This window comes from Muntiacus reevesi, chromosome 12 (assembly GCF_963930625.1).
Source record: "Muntiacus reevesi chromosome 12, mMunRee1.1, whole genome shotgun sequence".
Lineage (NCBI taxonomy): Eukaryota > Metazoa > Chordata > Mammalia > Artiodactyla > Cervidae > Muntiacus > Muntiacus reevesi.
In genome coordinates, this window is record NC_089260.1 from 69,667,543 (window position 1) to 69,686,812 (window position 19,270).

At 50.1% G+C, this 19,270-nt stretch overlaps 1 protein-coding gene across 1 annotated transcript in view; it reads left to right on the forward strand.

Annotated features, from left to right (window-relative positions):
* The window catches only part of TG (thyroglobulin), a 234,211-nt gene that overhangs the window by 114,727 nt on the left and 100,214 nt on the right, over nt 1–19,270 (forward strand). The window contains exons 38-41 of the mRNA XM_065903111.1: nt 5,893–6,112; nt 7,674–7,767; nt 10,268–10,427; nt 17,766–17,968. Of these exons, the coding sequence (XP_065759183.1) occupies nt 5,893–6,112; nt 7,674–7,767; nt 10,268–10,427; nt 17,766–17,968 (677 nt within the window). The remainder of the gene's footprint in view (nt 1–5,892; nt 6,113–7,673; nt 7,768–10,267; nt 10,428–17,765; nt 17,969–19,270) is intronic.

Below are 19,270 nucleotides of genomic sequence, written 5' to 3' on the forward strand. Positions count from 1 at the left end.
GAGGCCCTGGAGGACACCTCCTCACGGCTAGACATGCTTATGGGATGGAGTGAATAACTTTTTAGAAATGTTGGCTGAATCTGCCATCTTATCTTCAAGAGCAGATGTTTGTTATCTCTCTCTGTAAAGAGTCAGATAATAAATATTTTAGGTTTCACAGCTACAAGTCTCTGTTACAGCTACTCAACTCTGCTGTTGAAGCAGGAAAGTGGCCACAGACAATAATAGATCCATGAGTATGGCTGTGTACCAATTAAACTTTATTTATAAAACCATGTAGCAGTGGGATTTGGCCCCACCTTGTCCTCAAGTATTAATGGTCCTTCAGGCCTGTCTTGATCTGGGGATGTCTTCTCTGCCCCGTTCCTCCACCTCAGTGTTTAGATCAGGAGAAGGTCCTACAAGAACTTTGATTCCTATAATAAGGCCCTTAATCTTAAGGCTTGCCTTCTATTCAGTTCAGTTCAGTTCAGTTCAGTCACTCAGTCATGTCCAACTTTTGTGACCCCATGGACTGCAGCAAGCCAGGCTTCCCTGTCCTTCACCAACTCCTGGAGGTTGCTCAAACTCATGTCCGCCGAGTTGGTGATGCCATCCAACCATCTCATCCTCTGTCATCCCCTTCTCCTCCTGCCTTCAATCCTTCCCAGCGTCAGGGTCTTTTCCAATGAGTCAGTTCTTTGCATCAGGTGGCCAAAGTATTGGAGCTTCAGTTTCAGCATCAGTCCTTCCAATGAATATTCAGGACTAATTTCCTTTAGGTTAGACTGGTTTGATCTCCTTGCAGTCCAAGGGACTCTCAGGATGCTTATACCATTTAGTCGAGTTAAATAGATTTCATCCATAGTGTAGCCAATCTGCGTGGTAGTCCTGCTGAGAAATGCCTTCACTTTGAGGTTTGAGTTCTGTAAAACAAATTAGACTGTTTCTCTCTCTGTGTGTCTCAAATTCAGCATGAAATGCTCACTCTTCAGCAGAAGATACATGCCCGCATGTGCCTACAAAGACATTTATTTGTACCTAAAGTACATATAGAGTTACAAACAATTTTATTAATCCAAATAGTCACAGAGCCTAAATATATGGGTATTCTAGAAAGACTCTCCACTTCTGCAAAAGATTTCAAAAGGAAGAAATGCACAGCAGATATTTTTCCTATGTTGGATCTCATTCTGTCTGGGATACATTAGGCAGCCTCTGGAGGGAGGCTTAAATACCAGTGTCCGTGGGAAAGCAGGCTTGCATTCCCTCGAAATTCTTTAGCTTTTATATTTTCTGTCTCTGCTCCCTGCTTGAGATGATGCCACGTTCATGAAATGTGGCTGTTTCCTGCAGAGCAAAAGAGCTGACCTTGGGAGTTTTCGTTGCCTTAGCATCCACGGTTGGTCCTGAATGCTGGCCAGAGAGCCTGTGATTTGCAATTGAAACAGGAAATCTTGTGAGAAGGAAGGAACTGTGGGGGTGAGAGCAGGTATGATTTGCGATCGAGGCCAGATTATAAAGCGGCACGTATTTCTTTCCATCCCAAGTTTCCATTTTGGGTTATAACTCACACGCCAGTGTGTGAACAATCAAGTTTTCACTCACTCTTTCCTTCTTTTCTCTCTACCTTTTGTCCTTCCTTTTTCTTTCTTTTTTTCACCCCTCCACTCCTTCCTTCTATCTCTTCCTCCTTCCTTTCTTCCTTCCTTCCCTCTCCCCATTCATTCATGTGTTGGTCTCCTGTCTCGCACCAGGCACTGAGCTTGGGACATTATGGGCATCGTGTTATTTATTCCTGACGTCTTTGTGTTGTAGGGACAGCTACTGCTCCTTTCTGGGTGATGGGAAAATCAAGAGTCAGAAGAACTATGAGATATTTCTAAAGTAGCTGGTCCCTCACACAAACACAGGTCTGCTCGACCCTTCATTGCTTCCTCCTCACCACGTGGGCCCTCAGTGGCCCGGAGGTCATGGACGCACATCACCAGGGGGTCTCAGCCCCGACACCACTGACACCTGGGACTGGATGACTGGATGACCTGTCGTCTCTATCGTAGGTTGTTTAATAGCTTCTCTGGCCTCCGTCCTGTGAGATACTAGGAGCTCAGAGCTCTTCTCAATCCTTGTGACAACCCCAGAATATCTCCAGAATATCTCCAATACCCCCAGTCAAATGTTTCCGGGGGTCAAAACCACCTCCAGCTGAGCCACTGCATAGTACCAAACTCTTGAGGAACGGCTCAACTTCCGCCTGTCTGTCTGTCTGCCTCCTCTCCCACATTTATGTTCATCATAAGTGTGTATTTTAAACAGGCCAGAGCTGTGGACCAAGCTGCAAAGCTTTCTCACTCCATCGGCCCACAGTGAATGGGAGCAAAGAAAACACACCTGTTGGAAATAAATAAGAGAGACTGCACACACATGTGTGTGTGTGCGCAGACACACACACACACACACACACACACACACACACACACACCCCGAATCTCCTCACCAATGTTGGTTTCCTCCGGGTGAGGCCCTAAGACCTGTGGGAACCAGACACAGGCCTGTCTTAAGCCCCTGAAAATGGCATTTGGCACTGAGTCTGAGCTGGTACTCATCTCACACGCTAGTAAAGTAATGCTCAAAATTCTCCAAGCCAGGCTTCAACAGTATGTGAATCGTGAACTTCCAGATGTTCAACTTGGATTTAGAAAAGGTAGAAGCACCACAAATCAAATTACCAACATCCATTGGGTTATCGAAAAAGCAAGAAAGTTCCGGAAAAACATCTACTCCGCTTTATTGACTATGCCAAAGCCTTTCACTGTGTGAATCACAACAAACTCTGGAAAATTCTTGAAGAGATGGGAATATCAGACCATCTGACCTGCCTCTTGAGAAATCTGTATGCAGGTCAGGAAGCAACAGTTAGAACTGGACATGGAACAACAGAATGGTTCCAAATTGGGAAAGGAGTACATCAAGACTATATATTGTCACCCTGCTTATTTAACTTATATGCAGAATACATCATGAGAAATGCTGGGCTGGAAGAAGCACAAGCTGGATTCAAGATTGCTGGGAGAAATGCCAATAACCTCAGATATGCAGATGACACCACCCTTATGCAGAAAGCAAAGAAGAACTAAAGAGCCTCTTGATGAAAGTGAAAGAGGAGAGTGAAAAAGTTGGCTTAAAGCTCAACATTCAGAAAACTAAGATCATGGCATCTGGTCCCATCACTTCATGGAAAATAGATGGGGAAACAGTGGAAACAGTTACAGACTTTATTTTGGGGGGCTCCAAAATCACTGCAGATGGTGACTGTAGCCATGAAATTAAAAGACTCTTGCTCCTTGGAAGAAAAATTATGACCAACCTAGATAGCATATTAAAAAGCAGAGACATTACTTTGCCAACAAAGGTCCTTCTAGTCAAAGCTATGGTTTTTCCAGTAGTCATGCATGGATGTGAGAGTTGGACTATAAAGAAAGCTGAGTGCTGAAGAATTGATGCATTTGAATTGTGTTAGAGAAGACTCTTGAGAGTCCCTTGGACCACAAGGAGATCCAACCAGTTCATCCTAAAGGAAATTAGTCCTGAATATTCATTGGTAGGACTGACATTGAAGCTGAAATTCCAATCCTTTGGCCAACTGATTTGAATAACTGACTCATCTGAAAAGACCCTGATGCTGGGGAAGATTGAGAGTGGGAGGAGAAGGGGATGACAGAGGATGAGATGGTTGGATGGCTTTACCGACTCGATGGACATGAGTTTTGAGTAAACTCTGGGAGTTGGTGATGGACAGGAAAGCGTGGCTTGCTGCATTCCATGGGGTTGCAAAGAGTCAGACACGACTGACTGACTGAACTGAACTGAGCTGATAAAAGTATGTTGACTCAATGAAAGAATGTGAGGGAATACAGCAGAGGAGATAAGATAAGGCTACAGGGAGGCTGATAAGTGTCTGGAGATTAGCACTGCTGGGAGGGGCGGGAGGCCTGGGGAGCACAGGGCAGGGTGGCTGGCTGCACCAGCCTGACCTGAAGGACCAGGTGGGATCCAGACAGAGGACCAGGTGGGATCCAAAGGGAGGACAGGTGCCGCAGGCTAGGCCTGGCCCTCGACCCTGTGTGAACCTCTGACCCCATGGTGAGAGCTGGGGCTCAGAAAAGTACAGTTTCGAATCCTACCTCATCACCTTGACATCCTGACAGCTAGCCACCCTCGGCCCCTAAACCCACTTCCTCACCAGTGAGATGTACTTACCGAGTCTGCAGTGCCACAGCAATAGGTCTAAAATCCAAGCAGTCTTAAAGTCAGAACAATTTTTTTGTAAGTTTTTGGCAAACTTGTTTGGGGTCAAACTCTGACCAAAAGTTGACCAAAGAAATGATATCGGGTATTCATCCCTCTGAGGAGGACCAGCCCATACATTTCCTCCCAGAAGTAAGTGGTGTGTCTAATGATGGGGCTCAAGTCCAGATTCCCCTGGAGGATTGGACCTTGCATGGTTCTTTTTAAAATACAAGTAATCCAGAATTGTGATGACATCTGGTTCCAGGGGGCTGCATCAGGGTTTGTGGGCCTGAGTAATCTCCCCTGGAAGAACTTGAGATGACAGGAACTGAGGGAAGGATTACTCAGTGCCTAGGGAAGATCAGGTGTCTTTGTTGAGTTTCTTTTTTCTTTTCTCGCATTAGACACTAACTTGACTAGACTTATCACAATAAACTGTGGAAAATTCTGAAAGAGATGGGAATACCAGACCACCTGACCTGCCTCTTGAGAAATCTGTATGCAGGTCAGGAAGCAATAGTTAGAACTAGACATGGAACAACAGACTGGTTCCAAATAGGAAATGGAGTACATCAAGGCTGTATATTGTCACCCTGCTTATTTAACTTATATGCAGAATACATAATGAGAAATGCTGGGCTGGAAGAAGCACAAGCTGGAATCAAGATTGCTGGGAGAAATATCAATAACCTCAGATATGCAGATGACACCACCCTTATGGCAGAAAGTGAAGAAGAACTAAAAAGCCTCTTGATGAAAGTGAAAGAAGAGAGTGAAAAAGTTGGCTTAAAACTCAACATTCAGAAAACTAAGATCATGGAATCTGGTCCCATCACTTCATAGGAAAAAATGGGGAGACAGTGAGAACAGTGTCAGACTTTAATTTTGGGGGCTCCAAAATCACTGCAGATGGTGATTGCAGCCATGAAATTAAAAGACGCTTCCTCCTTGGAAGGAAAGTTATGACCAACCTAGATAGTATATTAAAAAGCAGAGACATTACTTTGCCAACAAAGGTCCATCTAGTCAAGGCTATGATTTTTCCAGTGGTCATGTATGGATGTGAGAGTTGGACTGTGAGGAAAACTAGTGCTGAAAAATTGATGCTTTTGAACTGTGGTGTTGGAGAAGACTCATGAGAGTCCCTTGGACTGCAAGGAGATCCAACCAGTCCATCCTAAAGGAGATCAGCCCTGGGTGTTCATTGGAAGGACTGATGCCTAAGCTGAAACTCCAATACTTTGGCCACCCCATGTGAAGAAATGACTCATTGGAAAAGACCCTGATGCTGGGAGGGATTGGGGGCAGGAGAAGAAGGGGACGACAGAGGATGAGCTGGCTGGATGGCATCACCGACTCAATGGGCATGAGTTTGAGTAAACTTTGGGAGTTGGTGATGGACAGGGAGGCCTGGCGTGTTGCGATTCATGGGGTCGCAAAGAGTCGGACAGGACTGAGCTGAACTGACTAGACTTAAGTTATTGGAGCCTGAATGAATAGCTAACTTTTTTTTTTGAAGTGCAGAAAGCGGTGTTTGGACTTTTTGATTTGTTTCTTAAAGCGTATCTGGAATACCCCTGAATAGAGCATGTGCTGTTCTCTCTCTTCCTTCCCCCGCCCCAGACATCCCTCTGCCCAGCTTTGGGACATCTCCACCTTCAGTGCCCATTGCCACCCACGGCCAGCTGCTGGGCAGGTCGCAGGCCATTCAAGTGGGCACTTCGTGGAAGTCAGTGGACCAGTTCCTGGGAGTTCCCTATGCCGCCCCACCCCTGGGGGAGAAACGCTTCCGGGCCCCAGAGCACTTGAACTGGACTGGGTCCTGGGAAGCCACCAAGCCACGGTAAGGATGGAGTGGAATACATTTAGGGGGATGTCCAGAGAAGCCTTCTCCCATTCTAAGCCTTCAAAGTGAGAGTTGATAACAGAGCAGTGCATTAGAATTTGAGCCGTGCATTGGGGGTACATTAGCTAAGATGACGTTGAGTGCTCTTACACGTAAACACCCATTTGTCGGTGAATTAACATTGTCTTGGTCCTGTCTCCTTTGGTGATGAGGTGCTGGTGGGCTCTGCTCCATGCAGTGATGTGGGGACCCAGGCTGGCGTGTCTTCTTTAGCACAGACCTTCCAAGGTTCCTTCTAGGAACCTTCCTTGACTTCGCATCCAGGAAAGAGAGGCTATTAGTGCAGAGGAGGTTTCCTTGGGCCACGCCCATGGGCGGGGCATGTTCATTACCTTCCCCAGCGTGGCAGGGGCTGGAACTCAACCTCCAGGCTACAGCTGACCTCAGTGGGGCTGAGAAATGGGCAGAGAAAGAAACGCGTAGGAGCTTATAATAATAATAAATAATAATAATGTAAAAGGTCTTTTCATTCCCCCAATAGGCATAATATGAAAAGGAGTTTTCAAAAATGGGAAAAAAAATGGAATATCCTATTTTCCTTCCTCTGCTTTTCAATTTTGCCCATTTCCTCCTGTGCATGTACCACAGTAGATAGTTAACAAACGGGATACAATTTTGTTATTTTTCTGATGAAAGCATGTTCAGAGTATCTGTGAAAGGAGCACCCACGCCGTCCTCTCTCATCCCATGGCCTTTCCCTCTGCATAGGCATCATCAGCTCTGTCCCAGGAGGCAGCCACATTCTCCCTGTCCATCACTGCCCATGGCCAGTTGTGGGCAACTCACACCTCAGGACCAGACAGAGGGATGAGCAGGAGCCTCTGGGATATTCTAGGCGAGTGACAGGAAGACTTAAGCTAGGAGAGTGGCAGAAGGATGCAGAAAGCCATGAAAGCGTCACCACTGGGAGACAAAAGAAACAAATAAGCACTAATTAGAGAACTTCACTGGGTTAGGATCCACCCATTTGACAGATGAGGGGACTGAGGCTTTTGAGTGATGAGCAGCGAGAGCTTGGTCCATCAGAGCCCAGTGCCAACCAGGCTTGGACAGGTAATCATCATGCCTGCTTCAGGTGTGTCCCAGATTTGCATCTCAGCTCTTACGCTAGGAGATGTTTCCACTGGCACACTTGGACTCTGTAGTGATGGAGAAAGCAGGCCGAGGCCCCTCATCCCAGCGGGTCTGCACACTGGAGCCTGCAGGGCCCCAGGGCCCAGGTGAACCCGTGTTCCTCTGCTCTATCTGGGTCGGCAGCTTGTCCAGGGGACGCTCCTCAGGCCCATGGTGGGGAGACTGGTGGTCATCCTGCTCTTTCCAGCATTTACTCACCAGTCCCATTAACCATTTCCTGAAGCTGCCTAATTGTCGGTGGGCTGCTGGGCCTTCAGAATGGGGCAGTGGGCTCTGCTGCTGCTGCTGGGCATGCAGGAAGGCTGGCGTGTGTCCCTTTAATTGTTTTTCCTGCAAGTCACACACCATCCTTCTGTATCTGCAGGGCCAGGTGCTGGCAGCCAGGCCTCAGGACGCCCACGCCTCCCGGGGTCAGCGAAGACTGCCTGTATCTCAACGTGTTTGTCCCGCAGAATGTGGTGAGTGTGGCTGTCCGGGCTGTGGTTGCCGTGAAAGCTGCCCTGTTGGCACTCCCCAAGCCCCGCGCTGCCAGCGTGGTCCGCGCTGTGCTCTCTGCTCTCCTGGTTGGTTCCTGGCTCCCTGAGGCCTGAGTGGCTGAGCTCCAGCCTGGTTCCTCCAGGGCCTCCCCTCGTCTGCACAGGAGCATGGTGCTTCGTTATTCGGGTCCAGTTCTCTAAGAGATGTTCATAAAGCGCCAGTGACGGGAGGGTCTGTTCTCCCTGGGCTGCAGCTCTGAACAAAACAAGGTTGCTGTCCTCAAGGGGGCTTCCATTACAGCGGGAGGAGCAGAAATAAGCAGTTCAGTTCAGTCACTCAGTCGTGTCTGACTCTGCAACCTCATGGACTGCACCATGCCAGGCTTCCCTGTCCATCACCCACTCCCAGAGTGTACTCTAACTCATGTCTATCAAGTCGGTGTTGACATCCAACCATCTCATCCTCTGTCGTCCCCTTCTCCTCCTATCTTCAATCTTTCCCAGCATCAGGGTCAGGAACAGATAAGCAGATAAATATTGGAATACTGTGGGACTGATAGGATTGTGATGAGAAGCACAGGAGGGAGGAGACAGAGTGACAGATAGTGTCCGGAGGGGAGGGTGAAAGCCACGCCAGTGGATGAGGGCTGGTGATGCGGGGTTTCCTGGAGGGCCATGGGCTGGGGAAGTGTGGAGCCAGGTCAAATTAATCTGCAAATGAGGAAACCAGCAGTTGTCCTTGGAGAGACCCTTGGAGAGAACTCCTTGGGGGCGTTTCTTTTTGTGTGGTCTCACTTGAGGCAGTTCTAGAGGGTGGGTAAAATTTGGGAAGTGGCCCCGACTCTGGTTATTATTGTTGTTCAGTCGCCAAGTTGTGTCTTAACTCTGTGACCCCATGGACTGCAGCACACCAGGCTTCCCTGTCCTTCATGTCCATTGTGTCAGTGATGCCATCCAACCATCTCATCCTCTGTTGTCCTCTTCTCCTCCTGCCTTCGATCTTTCCCAGCATCAGGGTCTTTTCCAATGAGTTGGCTCTTCATATCAGGTGGCCAAAGTATTGGAGCTTCAGCTTCAGTCTTTCCAGTGAATATTCAGGGTTGACTCTGGTTGGTCCCTGTTTTGAAGCCTGTATCTGCCTAAGTAGCATCTAGGATCCTGATGTTGAGTTGAGTTTCCTGTCTGGGGGGAAGGATCAGAACTCATGAGAGAAAACAGAACTGATGAGCCTTAGGAAACGTGAGTCGTGTTGGCAGATCCCACAGTGCATGTGATGCGCCTCCACTTCCTGGTCCCTGAGCCACCAGCAGCCAGAGGCAATGCACTTCGGAGATTTGAGCACAGCAAGCTGCTGAGTGAGATTTGGAAAAAGGGCATCTGGACATGGAGGTTCCTCTGGGATGCATTAATAGAAGCATAGAGCCTGGAGTGAAGGAGGTGATGGTGATGCCCAGTGCTGGCCGGATCATGCTGGGGATGTTGAATTAAGTTCTGGCTCCAAACCAGCCTACCACTTACCACTGCCTCCCTGGCCTGGAAAAGGTCACTCACATCCTATGTGCCCCAGTTTCCTGTTTTGAAAAGTAGGGAGAGAAATAGCATCAGCTCATGAAGTTCTTATGAGAATGGAATAAAACAAGGCATAGATACTAATTAACCAATGAACAGGTGATAAAGAGAGACATTGGAAATGGCAAAGAGTGGGACAGAGACCACACCTAAAGCCTGGAGGAGACCATCACTTGGGCAGTGTAGGAGCTGGACAGTGTTGAACATACTGGAAAGAGCAGGGGCTCGGGGAGGGACACCTCTGGAGGTCTGTGCCCATCATCGGCTGAATACCTCACAGCATCCTCCCTGCTGATCCTCCTGATGCCTCTAAGAGGTGTCATTCCCATTGGATAGATGAGAAGCCCAAGGCTCAGAGAGGTCGGGTGACTTGCCTAAGGTCACTCACTATTACTGTAGGTTTGGTCAGTCAGGTCCCAGAGCTCACGGCTAGGGCCAGTGAGTGGTGGTCGGCGAGCATACACTTTTGCCGTAATGTGAGCAAGAAGTTGACGACAGTACTTCACAGTTGATCTGTGAAGTCACTGGTCTTCACACGGACTCTTGGAGGAAATGATAGGCATGTTTATTTCTATCTTCTCCCCCTTTTCCCACTTTAGAGGTGTAGAAACTGAAGCTAGGAGGGTTTTCGTGGCTCTTACTAAGAAAGCACAGTTGGACTGAGCTGAGACTTGATCCCCATCTCCTGACTTCAAATCCAGAACCCCTTCCCCCTCGGGGAGTTTCCAGTCAAAAGTAGCTTTGCCATTCTTGGGCTGTTCCGTCTCCCCTGCCTTGCCTTGGGATAGATGTGTTGACATACCCAGAGCTGTGTGTCGGCTCAGTCCGGCACCTACATGGCAAAGGTGCCCTTCCCAAGCTCTGGAGGGGGAGGTGGCCACCTGCAGCCCCCACATTTCTGCACTCCCTGCAGGCCCCCAACGCATCCGTGCTGGTGTTCTTCCACAATGCCATGGAGGGCAAGGGCAGTGGGGACCAGCTGGCAGTGGATGGCTCCTTCCTGGCTGCTGTCGGCAACCTCATCGTGGTCACGGCCAGCTATCGCACGGGCATCTTTGGCTTCCTGAGTTCTGGTGAGTTGCTGGGGTTGGTGGGGACCGCTGACTCCCTGAGCCGAGTGTGTTGTTTGTGTGCGTTTAGTCCTTTCTTCCTAAAACCTCACCCCTTCCTGGCCCCTGGCCCTCCTTCAGCCCACTGAGTGGGCAGTGGTACAGCCAGTACCTTCACGAGACGCTCCAGCTGTGCTGATGCCCGTAGGTCACTGTTGCCACTGACGAAACTCACCACGTGTCTGAAGCCGTTCCAAGTACCTTAACGTGTCTTGTCTTGTGATAATACCTCTGTGTGTGTGCTTCTGCATATTGAGACCCCAGAGGGCTAGATCCTTGCTCAGGCTCACATGGCCAGGAAAAGGCAGAACCAGGATTCACCACTAGGGTTCACCTGCCCTGGAGACACTAAGGGATGGATCAGAGCTCTGGGACCCTCAGAGAGGCATTTACTAGAGTAAGGGCTGCATAGACAATGATTTCAATCATCACTGTCAATTTCTGGCCTGTCTTCCATGCAGTCACAGACTCCCTTTATCCCTCAGGTTACACACTCCACCTTCCCCACCAGCCTGCAGGGCAGAATTGAGGCTTGGACCAACCCCAGCATCACCCACTCATGTCTTTTCCTTCATCTCCACCCCAACCCCACTCCCACGAACCCCACCCCACCTCTGGTGGTAGGGCAGTAGTTTGTTAGGCAGCTGTGGTGGAGGGTGGATGTCTTGGTCTGGGAATCCAAAGAGCCAAGTGTTATCCATGTGACCTTGGACACAACCCTCCCTTTCTCCAAGCCTCAGTTTTCTCCTCTGTAAAATGGGAGTAATTTTAACTCAACTTCCAAAGTCACTGGGAGACTCACGCGAGGTGTGAAGGGGCTCCAGAGGCTGTGATGGGCTTTGCGTGTCCTCAAGGACAGCACCAAACATCATCTCTGTTCTCCGGGGATTTCATTTAAGACCTGGGGCGCCTTGCATGGTGGATATGGCTGGGCGATTGGGAGGTAACCTGGCCAGAACCGCGGCTCCTCTAGAACGTGGGTGAGCGAGGCAGGCATCCAGCGTGAGCAGAACTCTGGGAACACTGGGTGATAGGGCTGGGTGGACCATGTGGCTAGAGGCCCTGAGTGTCACAACGAGGATTTTAGGTTTGCACAGCAATCATGAAACAGGCAACAAGGTAAGGCAACGTGTGACTGGTGCCGATGAGGGGAGTGTGGCTGATGAACCGATTTCAGGCTTTCCTTCGGGGAGGCAGCGGCAGGGCTAGAGCACTGAGCACTCCTGCTGGATTTTCTTTCCTTTTTTCAAAAACACGACTGATGACTCTGTTAAGTCAGGAGCTCCTTTCACTAAAGAGACGGTGAAACCCAGAAGCCAGCCTGTGGGACCCGCTTGGGTGGGGCTTTCCACAGACCTGGCTGACTCTGGTTCAGAGCTTTTCCAGACAGAAGAGAACTTCCATATGCTAGCCGTCGGTGAGGGGGCGGGCTTATGATTTCATGGGCTGTAATCTATGGAGAATTCCGTGGGCTTCTGGGAAGGCGAGCCCATTTTTGGGAGCAGTGTCAGGGGAGGCAGGGAACACGCACCCCTTCTCACTCCTGGCTTGCAACATTGCCTGTTCCTCTGCTTAAAGCAACACTGTCAGCAAGAAAGAGAGAGAGGGACGCTCACCCAGCACACGTGTCTCTACCAGACGTCTTTCCCAGGTGACGTCATCTTGGTCTCCAGGCAGCTCCTTGAGGTCGGCATGGTGTGGCCATTTCAGAGGAGAGCTCGGGGCTCAGAGCGGTCGGGGGACTTTCTGCCTCACTTCTGAGTGTGTGCTCTGTTGCTCAGCTGTGTCCCAATCTCTGTAGCCCCGAGGACTGTAGCCAGCCAGGCTCCTCTATCCATAGGATTCTCCAGGCAAGAATACTGGAAGTCGGTTGCCATTTTCTACTCCAGGGGATCTTCTCAACCTCAAGGGTCAAATCCACATCTCTAGCATCAACTGCATTGGCAGGTGGATCCTTTACCAGCCCCCTTAGGCTCTTGGTGGCTCAGAGGGTAAAGAATACGGCTAGAACGCAGGAGACCCGGGTTCAGTCCCTCCGCGTCTCATCCATTCCAGGCTGCTCGCCTCTCATGAGATCAGGCGTGTGAAGGCAAACATCTGGAAGTTTGCTGGCACCTCGCAGGCGCTCCCGAGGGTTAGCACTGCTTCCCTTTCCCTGGTAGGGCCTCCGTAAGGGAGGGCTCTCTGCAGCCATGTCCGGGCCCTGCATCTGGCCAACAGCAGCCCTGACAGCTACTGAGTGATGCCGAGTTGCCACTTCATGTACTTTATCTCGTGTGATGAATGTACGCAGCATCTGCTGTTGTAGCTCAGAGTAAAGATAATCCCCTGAGAGCTCCAGACTCCAGAGGCACATTAAGAAAGAGATGGAAACAGAAAGTGATGTCAGCTCTGCGGCCGACTAGACAAACTCGTTCTCTGAGAGCAAAGCCCAGACTCAACAGCACTTAGAAGGAGCACGGTTCCTGGTGAAGAGCAGGTGGGAAGGCAGTGAAGGGGTCCCCCGCCTGGATCTCACTGGCAGGACAGACCCCGCCAGCGTGGGGCACAGTGATTACCCTCCGCTCTTTGGCAAAACAATGCAGTGAGGGGACCCGGGGCCAGTGGCCTGCAGGGTCAGAGGAGTGGGTGGGCCATGGTCTGCAGGCCTCCTGAAGGGTGTGCGAACAGGAAGTGTGCTTTGGCCTGGGAGCCAGACTGAAGGCCAGGCCCCGTAATGTGCCCAGCACCCCATCATCCTGGGGGCACTCAGAGCTTCCCCTTAGTGCCTCCCCTCTGAGGGGTCTGCTCCCCTTTGTGACCAGGAGAACAGGCCCAGAGTCCTGCTCCATCACAGGTGCAACTTCTGTTGCTAAAGACAAGGTAGACCCCACAAAGGGCATCTGTGAGATAATAGCTGAACCTAAACCTGTACTATTTTATTTAAGAAAAGACAACAACTTCAAGAGTGCTTTATACCAGATTCTGCATCATTCTGTTCCTTTTAGAATTCTTAACAAATTCATAACAACCTGTTGAGGTTGGTACTATTATTATCCCATTTTACAGATGGAGAAAGTCAAGTCACATTAAGTAACTCATCCAGGGCCCCACAGAGCTTGTAGGGGATGGAGTGAGACTGGTGCCTGACTGGTCTGGCTCCATAACCCACCTGCAAAGCCTGTGGACCACAATCCCTTTTATTGATGGCCATCAACAAGAACTGGGGGAGGAACTGCTGTGAGCCCAGCTGAGGAGCTTTAGAAAGATAACTGAATAAATAATCAAATGAGCAAGCAAGAGTCAATTAGATCGTGAGGAGACAACTGAATGTTTGCTGATATGTTATGACCAGAGAGTGGGGTAGAACAGAGCTGGAGGACTAGTTCGGGGTGGGGTGAGGCACTTGGAGAGGCGCATCATCATGTTTGTCCGGAGATCTTCCACATACATCCTGGACTCCCTCTTGGCCTGTACGTGCCTGGCCAGCAGAGAGCAGCCCTGTCCAGTTTCAGGCCCCCAGCAGCACTGCTTGCTGCATGTTTGTGGCGGGGCTGAGTCAGGTGAGACCAGAGCTCAGCCCTGAAGATGAAGAGAATGGAGCTCAGCCAAGACCAGAGTGCAGGGCGATGAGCACAGGCAATGAGCAGACCCCGATGCCTGGACTAGGACGTGTGTTGGAAAGTGAGGGGAACCCAGACGGCTCAGACGGGCTAAAGTTAATCTTGCTGCTACTGCTTAGTCAGTAGCAAGTTGTGTCCAACTTTTTGAGATCCACCCCGCCATGGACTTGTAGCCTACCAGGCTCCTCTGTCCATAGAATTCTCCAGGCAAGAATACTAGAGTGGGTTGCCAGACCCTCCTCCAGGGAATCTTCCCAACCCAGGGATCGAACCCGGGTCTCCTGCATTGCAAGCAGATTCTTTACCAGCTGAGCCACCAGGGACACCTGAAGTTAATCTTAGAGGGGAGGAGAAGCCAGGAAGAAGTTAGACTTGATGCAGCGGGAATGAAGGCGTCATGAAGGCTTCTGAGCAGAGAAAGTTCCATAAAAAGCGTACCTAAAATTTTTAATGAAAATAACAGAGTGCCTTGCACACCATAGATTTATTTTTTTTGACAAATGTTTGCTGAATTGGGTTGAATGTTAGGACAAAAAGTACTAGTGTATGTTGGATTGAAGTGCCGATTCTATCTCAGATTTGCTTCTAGGGAACTTCCCTGGCAGCCCAGTGGTTAAGACTTTGCCTTCCAGCGCAGGGAGTGGGGGTTCATTCCCTGATCAGGAAGCTAAGATCCCACATGCCTTGTGGCCAGAAAACCAAAACATAAAACAAAAACAATATTGTGACAAATTCCATAAAGACTTTGGTCCACATTAAAAAAAAAAAACAAAGAAAATTTACTTATTGCAACTAAACAAACTCCCTTTCAAGTCTCAGGTTCCACTAGGGAGTAAAAGGGCTGAGTTAGACCATGTCAGATGAGCTAGTTGGCTGCTCCCTGTGTGTGTCCTGGAGGCTGTCTGCCCTGAGGGCTGAGACCTTGTCTGTCTTGCTCTCTGCAATACTCAGCACAGTCCTGGCATAAGGTGAAGCCCAGTTCAGACTTGCTTCCTGAGAGAACCCTCATCTCTGACTTCCTAGGGGTCTGTAGACCCCAGAATGTCAGCGTTGTCCGTGGGAAGCTGCTACTTGGGGGCCTGGGAGTCAGGGACAGTGTCATGCCTCCACACTGTCCCTGGAAATGCAGGCCGCGGGCGTCACTTCCCAGACTGGGTCTTGTTCAGCCGCTGCCCAGCCTTTCTGCCCTCCCTGAGACCTTGGAAACAAACAGAATGTGTCTGCAGTCCAGAAAAGCCCACAGAGAAGGGTGCCAATGGCTTCACTAAACCCAGAACATGAAATGCGTTTGAAGAAATTCTGAGCATCTCCCCAGCTGGAGGAGTAACTCGAACCATTCTGTCCACCGAGCTGGTGTTCTCGTCAGCCCTTTGGGAACAGCAGGCTGGGGAAGCAGGATGCGAGGTCTTGCTACTTTTCTATCTGGGGAAATGGGTTTTTGTTAATAGTTTCTCACTTGATACTGAATTGTGTTCATTGTAAGTGTAGTCATTTCATTCACTAACATTTCATAAGGACCCACTGCGTGCCACTGGTTTTAGTGGAGGGCGGAGTCTAGCAGGGAACCCCATGCTGGCAAGTACTCTGAAAGGGGGCCCTCACTTCCCCCGAGGCTGCCTGTGAATTGACGGTGTAGCTCAGACTCAGGATGACTTGGTCAGAGGTCGGAGCTAGGGCAAGTCAAGGGCAGAGGGAGGGTTCTGGGTGGAGGAAGTCATGTGCCAAGCCCAGGGTGGGGGAGGGGAGGGGTGCGGTGTTTGAGCATCTGATGGGGAGCTGGGTGGCTGCAGCATAGGACAGGGTGAGGGGGACGGAGACAAAGAGAGATGTGCCCTGAGAGATGGACGACTGGGTCCTGGGGGGCTTGGAATGCATGAGAAGAATTGAAATGGTACCCTAAGGACCATGAGATGAGATGGGAGACTTTACATAGGATGAGGCAGGGGGTGTGTGTGTGTGTACATTAACGTGTGTGTACATGTGTGTGTATGTTGGTTAGTGTGTTTGTGTGTGTACATTGGGGTGTGTGTTTACATTGTTGTGTGTATGTGTGTGTACATTGGGGTGTGTGTGTACATTTGTGTGTGTACACTGGTGTGTGTACATTAGTATGTGTGTGTACATTGGGGTGTGTGTGTATACATTGTTGTGTGTGTCTGTGTATATATGTTGGGGGTGTGTGTGTATATATTGGGGGGGTGTGTATATGTTGGGGTGGTATGTGTGTACATTGGGGTGTGTGTGTATACATTGGGGTGTATGAGTGTATACACTGGAGAGTGTTTGTGTGTCTCAGAGAGAGATAACCAAATTGCAATTTAGAAAATCACTCTGGATGCACATGGAGAACTCAGGGGCAGGAGGAGAGTGCGGATACGGGAGGCCAGTGAACAACTCTAGGAGAGACAGGGCAGAGATCAGTGGGGGAGCACTCACCACACCAGGGGAGGGGGGAGGAGGGGATGCAGCTGAAAGAGGAGTCCACGGGAAGACTCACGAGGTTGTTCAGGAGTGGAGTGGGTGGGTGTGGCTGGGTTTGAGGGAGAAGGTAAGAAACTCGGGAGAAGCTGCTGGCGGGGCACTCAGGAGACTCGGAATCAATTCCCTTTGGGACTGAATGGACCTGAGGTGCCTGTGAGTCAGCCTCCTGGAGGAATGTGAGGTACCTGTGCCTGGAGAGTGCTCTGGGCAGCGATGTCATCCTGAGAGTCAGCCTCACATAGGCGGTGGTTGAAGCCAAGGGTCCTGAGAGTCAGCTGCCGTAAGTGGTGGTTGAAGCCAAGGGTCTGCCAGAGAAGAGGGGGTGAGCCTCGGCTCAGACCACACTGTCCTGGTGCTTCAGGGTCCTTAGTGGTGTAGACTAAGGGGGGTCCACTCAATTCAGAGATGGCCGTGGGGCCTGGGCATAGAGTGTTCCACATGCCAAGGAGAAGAGTGTTCTGGCTGTAGGTTTTCTTGTGTCCGAATCATTCCATTTTTAAAAAGTGTTGAACTTTCAGTAAATATTTACTGGGGACTTCCCTGGTGGTCCAGTGGTTAAAACTTTGCCTTCCAGGGCTGGAAATGCAGGTTCTATCCCTCATCAGGGAGCTAGCGTGCCTTGCAGCCAAGAAGTCAAAATATACAACAGAAGCAATATTGCAAAAAATTAATAAAGACTTTAAATATGGTCCTCATCGGAAAAAAATCTAAAAATGAATACAAAATATTTCCTGAATTATGTGAAAAAAAAAGATCAGCTCTACTGAGTGCTGCTGAAGGTCATGGAAGGTGGTGGGAAGGGGTGAGACTGATGGCCCCAGGCTGGCCTAGCCTTCGTCCCGGGGAAGAGACCGGAGAGTCAAGGGCAGTCAGGGAGGATCCGGGGCAGGAAGCTCAGCTCCTTTTCCCTGGGTATGCCAAGCGGGGGCTCTGAACACGCACTGCCTCTCATCTGAGCAGTTACCCCGTCTAGGACAGGGAAGCCTTAGTCCACAGACGCGGAGGGATGTGTCCACAGTCTCCTACATGGCAAAGGCTGATGGGAGAATCCCAGTTGGATGGACCTGATTCCAGAGCCCAGGCTCTCCCACCGTATTGAGAGGCCACAGTCCTGACCTGGGTGGACAGGAGTCTAGGTCCCCCACAGGCGCCACGTGCCTGACTGGCTGCATCCAGGGTGCAGGATCACAGAGGGTTACAGGCTTTCCTCTTTCTTAAGGGTCCAACGAGCTGAGCGGCAACTGGGGGCTGCTGGACCAGGTGGTGGCTCTGACCTGGGTGCAGACCCACATCCGAGCGTTTGGCGGGGACCCTCGGCGCGTGACCCTGGCAGCAGACCGCGGCGGAGCCGACGTGGCCAGCATCCACCTTGTAACCACCAGAGCCGCCAACTCCAGACTCTTCCGGAGAGCTGTGCTGATGGTGAGCTGCCCACTCTGTCTTCAGTCTTGCTGAAGGCGGTCCTTCCTTCCCCCACCTGGCTTCGATTGCTTGGATTTCCTTTATCCTTTGTTCTGAATGGGTGTCCCGCCCATGGCCATCTTTCTATGCATACATGAGCCAGGATGTTACTGGCTACTCATAGCCAAAGTACTAATTATGTAGACAGGGTAGTGTTAGTGATAATGATGATAATGGTGATGAAGGTGGTGAAAATGATGATGATGGTGATATGATAATGATAGGGATGGAATAATCATGATGGAGGAAACCACCTGTTGACCACAGCATAATCTCTGTTGGGTGTTCTGATTAGCTTCTACTTTTATTGAATGTCCAACTGGTGCCAGGTACTATGCTCATTGCTGGAAATGCCTTACTACATGTTATGTGCCCTAGCTTTCAGGAAGCTTGTGGTTTACCTGAGAGAAAGGAGACAGACACTTAAAGCAGCTGTTTAAAAGAGAGTCTTACTGCAGCTCAGAGAGAAGCCCCCGGCCAAGCTCAGGGAGGAGGGCATGCCCTGGGAGCGGGACTGTGCTCGCTGATGCTGCAGGCTGTGTTGGCTCGCAGCCAGAGTCCTGGCATCAAGGGCTCCTCACTGGGATCTGCCCATCATGCAGTGCGGCTGGAGGGCAGGGTCTGCCTGGACTGTGGAGTGGAGGCTGGGCGGCAGAGAACAGCGAGACTGCGCTGAGCACCTTGGGTTTTATCCTGAGTGCATGTGAGCCATTGGTGGCTTTTGTTTGTTTGCTGACTTGGTTTCCCATGTTAACCATTACCAGGCACACCATTCACTGGCATTAAGTACATTCGCGACGTTGTGTGACCATCAGTATTAATCGTCAGCAGCACCTTTTCATCATTCCAGACAGAGACTCTGCACCTATTAAGCACTATCTTCCCATTCTCCTTTCCTCCCAGCCCCTGGTAACCTCTATTCTACTTCCTGTCTCTGTGAATTTGCCCACTCTAATCCGAATTTATCTCATGTTGGTGGAATCCTATGAGATCTGTCCTGTTGTAACTGGCTTATTTCACTTAGCATAACATCCTCAAGGTTCATCCATGTTGTAGCATGCATCAGAATTTCATTTATTTTTAAGGCTGAGTGATATTGCATTGTGTGTGTACACCATGCTTTGTTGACCCATTCGTCTGCTGATTGACATGTGGGTTGCTTCCCCCTTTTGGCTACTGGCAATAGTGCTACTATGAACACTCCTACCATCGAAGGGTCAGACTTCTAGAGCTTGGTGGAGGATGCATGTAAGGGGCAGTGCT